General features: G+C 32.2%; 1 protein-coding gene across 1 annotated transcript in view; it reads left to right on the forward strand.

Moving 5' to 3' along the window:
* Nucleotides 1–2534: 2534 nt before the first annotated feature.
* LOC106466447 (mucin-17-like) overlaps nucleotides 2535–8726 on the forward strand; it is a 79527-nt gene continuing 73335 nt past the window's right edge. Inside the window, exon 1 of the mRNA XM_022394447.1 lies at nucleotides 2535–3215. Coding sequence (XP_022250155.1) covers nucleotides 2993–3215 — 223 coding nt within the window. The 5' untranslated portion in view covers nucleotides 2535–2992. The remainder of the gene's footprint in view (nucleotides 3216–8726) is intronic.

The following is an 8726-nucleotide window of genomic DNA, read 5'->3' on the forward strand; positions in this document are numbered from 1 at the left end:
ACACACTTCCAGTGTTTGTTGTATAAAATCCTTGATGTAGTTAGTGTACAGTACTTGAAGAACTCTGGTGGTGTACAGTAGAAGAAAGTGTGTCTACAAAACCATTAATTAATTAATTGTGTGTTCAGGTATAAAGTGAAGCACTGAGAATTTTTAGTGTTAAACAGTAGAAGAAAGTGTGTCTACAAAACCATTAATTAATTAATTGTGTGTTCAGGTATAAAGTGAAGCACTGAGAATTTTTAGTGTTAAACAGTAGAAGAAAGTGTGTCTATAAAACCATTAATTAATTAATTGTGTGTTCAGGTATAAAGTGAAGCACTGAGAATTCTTAGTGTTAAACAGTAGAAGAAAGTGTGTCAGTAGAACCACTGAATATGTTCACCTGTAATGTGAAAGAACTTTGATAACTTTTGTTGGTGATTAAATGAACTGCAATCGTGTATGTATAAAACTCTTGTTTAGGCACAGTTGAAGCCAATATACACATATCTGTAGAAAATTTATTTAATTCTATCCAGTCTAATAACTTAAAAAACAACAACACTATTTTACTCTGTAAAAGGTAAGTACCTTTTACAAGCCTCAGTTATGTTGAGTAAAAATATATTTCTAGAATTACTGGTTTTGTATAATAAAAGCTTTCCTTAACATCTTGGACTCCTTAAAGCTTACACTTTGAAGTGGAAGTATTGTTTAAAATTATTGATATGCACGACCTTAAAAAATTTGTATTTAATACTTGTATCATGACATTTACTGGAAAAGAAATTGCAAGAACCTGTTCTGAAAGCAGAGTCAAAATCTATTTCAAGTAATTGTGTAACTTTCTAAACCAACTTAATTATATCTTTTAGAAACCATAGGAATCAGCATTGCACAACTTAGTATAGGCAATGGAACATTTCACAATAAGTCACGTTTTCAAGTAAGACTTGAAACTTTCTCAACTGTATGTAACGGAAGATAACTCGAGAATATTCAACTGGCTGTTTTAATTATTTAATACTTGTATATTATCTGAATTGTATTTAGCATATAATAAATAGAACACATAAATAAATAGAAGATATCTAAAGAATATGAAGACAACACACCCATTTCGGTTGATAAAAATGTTGATGCAAGATTTATGGTTGGTTGATTAACTAATATAGTACGTTTATATATATATATAAAGTACCTGTAAATCCAGTTTTGTGAGGTTTAATTCTTTGTAACTAGTAAAGTTAGGAACTTCTCCATGGTGTTTAGGAAGATTTGCTTCTGATGTTAGTAATATGTTTAATGAAGCTATCTGTAGAAACTAGCTTTGGAATGAGAGCGTGGTTCAGTATATATATATATATATTTGACTGTCCCACCTGTGTACACATCATTTTAAGCCCGATCTCTGGTAGTTCTTTTGTACCTACCCTTGAATTTTATACGACTAATGATGCAGTGTTTGCTATTCTGGTCTTATATTACGAGCTTTTTAAAATTAGTTACTTTTGCATTCGGTCTAATTCCTCCATATGCTACTCCCCCCCCCCCATTCTATTCGTGCATTCGCAATTGTATTCGTACTTATCTAACCAACGTGCCGAATAAAAGGGGAAAATATTCAAACTGAAGAACAGTGATGGCTGTATCCTCTCGACATCTTGGAGAAGAACGACCCACAGCATAGGAGATGTAGGAATAGTTGAATGTAGACCAAGTAGTAGACATATTAAATCTAATAATCGTTATGTACGTGTTCATATACAAAGCCAAAACAAGTACAACAAAATAGAAAATGTTTATACTGTTCTATGCATACTCCTATTAAAAATACACCGTTTTAAGTTTTATTAACACTTTTACCGTCATTCAAAAATTTGGTGATCTCTTAAGTGTAAGGAATATGAACAGGGAAATTGTCTCATATAATTGAGGATACCGTGATATTGTTCAACACGAATTGTACAATCTCGCACTTGTTGGCCAATTTTCTAGGCGATAGCTATATACCTGGTCAAAGAAATCACTATGTAGCGAACTTCTCTGTTAGGCATTAAGGAAGGAAGTAGCAAATATTTTAACAATAGTTGTATCGTCACCGGCCCTGTTTATTTATTTATTTCTTCAGTTCTTTCAGGGCAGCTTTTGGGCCGTTCTTGGAAGCATTTACAAAGAAAATTAGTCCATCATGCGCGCGTGACATCACTGCTTCGGCTGGCGCACGCCCCATGCAGCCCGAGAGCAGTCCTAGCCAATCCCGGCTGAGATCTCTCGAATAACACGACATTTGCCACCAGAGCACGAGCGCCAATCTGCCGGCACGCCGAAGGTTTCGTTTAATACTGGAGTATCAATGGGCGAGTCTATTAATAATAGGGAGGGAAAGGAAGTATTGGGCGAGGCGAAGAACATAGAGAGAGGGAGCAAACCGGTTTAATCTTTGACCGTAAAACAGAACCTCTTACCATCGGAAAGACAGGCATCAGTTAGTCATGTTGAGCACAGGATACGAGCTAGCATGTGGAACTCCTTCTTCAAAGCTGCTTGTTTCTAGCCTGTTAAGAAAGCTGTTGCTTTCTGTTGACAAAGATTGTTGGTGATAAATTGCATGGTCTATTTACCACTTAAAAAAAAAGATAGATAAGAACGTTTTGATATTAATCTAGTGTAAATTAAAGGCCTTTTTATTTTCCAGATCCGTTATTGGTAGGCGAACAGACAAAACTGAACTATTGCAGAATGAAGAGGCTGAGCATGTGGTCATTGGGTGAAACGTTTCTTAACACGAAATACTGAAACAGCAGAGATTTTGTACGGTTTCATCTATGATAGTCGTTTGTCTGTAGCAAGCTAATTTAGAGACATCGAATCGACTAGCTAGTTAAGTTAGCCTATTTAGTGTTAATCAGTCCAACAACCAAGTACTCGTGATGAAAAATGTCCAAAGAAACTAAATACATTTTTAATTTTTCCTCGGTCGACTTGATGAACATAAAGCCTTAACAACATGGAAAGTCGACCGGACCTTTCACTTGAGCGATCCCGCCTTTTAGCCGGCGCGGGACTTCACGCTACCCATGGATTTTCCGTGGATGTTCAATCGCCGCACCCAACACCGCTCCGAGCGACGTTCCCCGATATGAACCGAGCGGGTGCCGCTACTGACCCAGCGTCTCTCTCCGCGTACCATAGCCGTTTTCTCCAGGCTTCTCTCCCCCTAGACAACAATGGTAAGTGTCTCAATAAAAATAATTATTTGACGCATTTTGATTGCATACTTACAATCTGTAAATGTATTAACGTATTTCAATTAATTTTTTGGACATCATTTATGTACTAAAAGCATTAAATAGTCTAATTTATTAAACATTTATACTTTGATTATTACTTACATGAACCACACACATACCATATGTTATGTAAAAATATTTGTAGCTTGTCTCTTATACGGTTATTATTGTTAGATAAAGAGTATTATGGTTGAAAATGTAATTTTATAAGAAACCATGTGCCGTTACAAACAGCCATGAGATATAGCAAGTCTGGAAGAGAGTTTGTGTTAAAGAAATAGAGAAATCAGTTTTTGAGTAGTTACTCAAGTTTTCGTTAAAAATAAATCAACAAATCCTTTGCTGGTACTCCTATTATGCTGTGATTAGATATGAACTATAACAACTTTCAATGTTTACACAACAGCAACAGTTATTAATAAACACCTCTTTTTTTTTAGTTGCACATATATGTAACAAAGAAATGTAATGTTTAAAAAAATTAGAAGCATCTATTTTATAAACATTTAATTGAAAAAAATAATTTATTCCATTTAATTTCTGAACACATAATTTTTTTTAATCACACAATCTTGTAAAATCTCACAATGGATTTAACTACTACTGTTTTGTGTTATGATAACTTTTATAAGCTGAGTATTTTAGTGAATACTATATAGAGAATATTAGGCTTATGCCATATAAAGTGCTTTGGGACTGTTTTGTATGAACAGTTTAAACTAAAGACAATGCAAATTTGGTTTATGTCACAACCTTTACGTAAAACTGTTGGTTGAATAAGGTACATCATAAACCTATTACTTGTGTACTAACTTGTATGTAGAATAAGTTTTTTATTCACCAACTCTTACTTAAAAAAAGTTTTAAAAAGCAGCTTTCAATAACACATGAATGGTGTAGAAAAGTCTGAAACAAAAGAGAAAATTAGGTTTTCAAGTAACATTATAAACAAAGAATGACAAATGTGAATGTACACACACAAACATTATCAATAGTATCCTCATGGAGAAAAATAAGTTTATTTACACCTGCATTTTATGGGGTGGGTAATTACATAACTTGAAATGCATGCTTACCTGCTTCAGATGGGGCCTCCTCCTATTCTTTGGGAATAATAATTGATTCAGCTGTTAACAAAAAGAAGTTTGAAGTTCACGTTTCAATACACATAGTCTCTGGAAATCTACTTCATGAAAAATGTTCCAGTTCTGCCTGGTTACTGGTTTGAATCATTTTATTTATTTTGTTCAGTGCATTTAGTTTTAAACTACCATAAATCTATGATATGTCATTATCAGTTGCATAGTAAGGATCACATTTATTTCCTTCAGACTGATTAACAAGTTTCAGTTAGGTTTTAAATGAAATAAAAATAATGTGAACATTCTAACAATAACTTCAGCTCTTTTGTTGACTGTTTGGAAGCCCTCTATTTTTCAGTTATGCAGATATTCATGTGCCTTTTATATGGAATACGAGATTGGGTTGTACCTGTATGAAGTGACTCCTTTTTATTACCCAGGAAAGTGGTAGCAGGAATTAAAATCTTGTTGTGAAAATAGTCCTAAGAGTTTTCTTATTTCTAACTTTTGCTAGAGATAGGACTTGCAACATACTATAGTTCTGAATGATGGGATGTTTTTTTTTTCATACAGTTCCTAGTCTTTTAAGTGTTGTCAAGGTGGAGTTACTAATTAGTACTATTTAAGGTTCCTTGTCTTTGGAGGCAGGTTTTTCTAGGCTGTGTATGATTCCAAGAACTACATAAGCCAGACTGACAATAAATAGTTTTATTGAAAGCTGACACCTATATTTACAAATAATTTAACTACATTTAAGCTTACTTTATTTCATACAATCTTGAAAAACTGCTTAGCTGTTTTCTAATACATCCTAAGACATAATTTGAAAACTTGTTCCTATCCCTGTTATTGAACTATTGTTTAGTTAACCTATTACCTACCCAAAATTAAGTTAAAATTAACAAGAATTGCTAGTCTTCACCTTGTGCTGGTATATTAAAACAACTTTGTTTGTGTGAGACAGTTACAAACCCTGTAAAATTATTTAAAACTAAATTACTCAGAACTTCTCCAACTTAAACCACCAAGTTTAGAAACTGTTATTGTCTGATATTTTCCCCAAGGCACATTAATAACACTTAAGATTTCAGTGTACATACAGAACAAGATACTGATAGAAGATTCTTATGGTAAATCAGTAAGAACATAAACAGTTCTCTTTTTTGAGGGGGTAAAATTGCTAAAAGATTAGGTGACAGTATTTATAGAATGACATTGAAAGTACAGTACATAATTGAGTTATAAATGGTGAACCAGTACTATTCGTGGGCAAGAACAAAAAGTAATCAAATAGGTTAAGATTACTTTTACTTAAACATAAAATTATGAAAGATTATGTATGTAAAGTATAAATGAATCAAATATGTAATTGTAGGAAATATATAAATTATTAATACATATAATTACCAAAAATAATCATAACATCTTTAAAATATGTAGTTTTTATGGCAAAAAAAACGTCTGCTAGTGATCAATGACTAGAACTGAATATTGAAATTTATTTTACATTCATAATAGTAGTGTCATTTGAGAAAATAATGTAACAGATCCATTACAGTGTTTTTATATCACTTATTCTTTATATTTAGTTGTAACAGATCCTTTGCAGTGTTTTTATATCACTTATTCTTTATATTTAGTTGTAACAGATCCATTACAGTGTTTTTATATCACTGATTCTTTATATTTAGTTGTAACAGATCCTTTACAGTGTTTTTATAACATTAATTCATTATGTTTTAGTTGTAACAGATCCTTTGCAGTGTTTTTATAATACTGATTCATTGTTTTAGTTGTAACAGATCCTTTGCAGTGTTTCTTTAACACTGATTCATTGTTTTAGTTGTAACAGATCCTTTGCAGTGTTTCTTTAACACTGATTTAGGGTTTTCTTGAAACAGACTCTCTAGTTATGATAATCACATTCATTATATTAGTTGTAACATATCTGTTACAGTGTGTTTATATCACTGATTCATCATGTTTGTTTAAAACAGATCCTTTACAGTGTGTTTATATCACTGATTCATCACGTTTGTTTAAAACAGATCCTTTACAGTGTGTTTATATCACTGATTCATTATGTTTGGTTGAAACAGATCCTTTACAGTGTGTTTATATCACTGATTCATCATGTTTGTTTAAAACAGATCCTTTACAGTGTGTTTATATCACTGATTCATTATGTTTGGTTGAAACAGATCCTTTACAGTGTGTTTATATCACTGATTCATTATGTTTGGTTGAAACAGATCCTTTACAGTGTGTTTATATCACTGATTCATTATGTTGGGTTGAAACAGATTCTTTACAGTGTGTTTTTATCACTGATTCATTATGTTTGATTAAAACAGATCCCTTACATTGTGTTTATATCACTGATTCATTATGTTTGGTTGAAACAGATTCTTTTCAGTGTTTTTTTATCACTGATTCATTATGTTTGATTAAAACAGATCCTTTAGTGTGTTTATATCACTGATTCGTCAGTTTTGTCGGGTTTTTGTATCACAGACTCATTCAGTTTTAACTGATCCCTTACCTATTTTTATATTACAAATACATTACTTGACTTGTATATTACATTATTTCATTCCATACATCCACTCTTTTACTTTTAAAACATGCAATGTTACAATTAGGTGCATAATATTTTCCTCATTTCTAATCATGTTCCAAGTAAGCCTAAAACAAAAAATAATGAACATAATTTATTTTTTTTACATATTTTGAGCAGAAAGGTGGTATAAAACTGCAACAGTTATTTGAAGATTAGAACGAACTGTGAATTTTACTTGTTTACTACAGTGTTTTAATACGAAAATAGAACAACACTTATAGCCATGCTTCCTGAAGTTTCATAAAAACACCACTAGCGGAAACATTTATCAGCTTTACAACGAAATCATCAAACAGCCTCGTCCTCGAGTTGGAAGCAGACTCGTTAACGCAAGCGACTGCCGGTGACGCCGTCCGTTGTGCGTGCATTTGTCGTGGCTGATTGCGGCTGAAATAGTGGTTATCGTGTTTATGCACTGCACATTACAATCTAAGAAACACCAGTTTTTACAGTGAACGCAGTTTCTTGAACCTTTCGTGTTTGTTTACTATTAAATGCAGTGCTGTTAAGAGTATGATAACAGATATTTTACTGTGAACTTCAAACGTGTTAGGAAATATTTCGCACATTGATGAAATTCCCAATATATTGTAACACAATACAAAAGTGACCAAGTTATTCGAAATATCTGGTTTTGTTTTTAATTAATATCAGTATGCGAAAACATTATTATATAACGACTATGATCTTTTGAATTATTATTGATATTTATAGTTTTAGAGTAATTAAAAGTTCAAATTGAACGGACTCGTATTAGCCCTAAATGTTTAGATATGTGCAGCTCCGAATCATATCTTTGGCTACGGTGACCATATATATTATTTTTACTTGATTCATGCAGCCGTAGCCGAACACGTGCAAAATGATGCGGGTTGATAAGCGAGAACTGCACGCGTAGCTTCATTGTTGTACCGTGAAGTTATAGTAACCAGTTTTTACATATAAAAACTTCAGTTTGTGTCATATCTGATTATTATGAACTTTTGATCCGTAATGGTCTTCCAAAGACATCTTTTTTTTTTATAAAATTGTTTTCTTTGTTTTTGAAAAAATCAAGATTTAAAAAAAACAACAACAACTGTAACAATAGACTGTGTGAGCTTATGTTGGAGTTAATACCTTGATTAAACAACTGTTTGATTCTGAAATGCCTACTAAGTTTTAGTTATTTAACTTCCAATATCATTTTTTGTTCAATGTAGTAGAAGTATGATATACAACCGATATATAAGTATTCTACCTACATTATCTTAGTACTTATTTTGCTTTCTTTTCTTGATTTGTTGGTAGAACAGGGTTTTTATACAATATCTATTTGGAATGCGATTTGCATTCTTAACATATAGTTCTTTACTATATGTTAACCAATATTACACAGATGTGTGAAGAGTTCTTTACTATATCTTAACCAACATTACACAAACGTGTGAAGAGTTCTTTACTATATGTTAACCAACATTACACAAATGTGTGACCAGTTCTTTACTATACGTTAACCAATATTACACAAAAGTGTGAAGAGTTCTTTACTATATGTTAACCAACATTACACAGATGTGTGAAGAGTTCTTTACTATATGTTAACCAACATTACACAAATGTGTGACCAGTTCTTTACTATATGTTAACCAACATTACACAGATATGTGACTTGTTATTTACTACATGTTAACCAACATTATACAAATATGTGACTAGTTATTTACTACATGTTAACCAACATTACACAAATGTGTGACCAAGTTCTTT

This window comes from Limulus polyphemus, unplaced genomic scaffold (assembly GCF_000517525.1).
Source record: "Limulus polyphemus unplaced genomic scaffold, Limulus_polyphemus-2.1.2 Scaffold2260, whole genome shotgun sequence".
In the NCBI taxonomy this organism is placed as follows: Eukaryota; Metazoa; Arthropoda; class Merostomata; order Xiphosura; family Limulidae; genus Limulus; species Limulus polyphemus.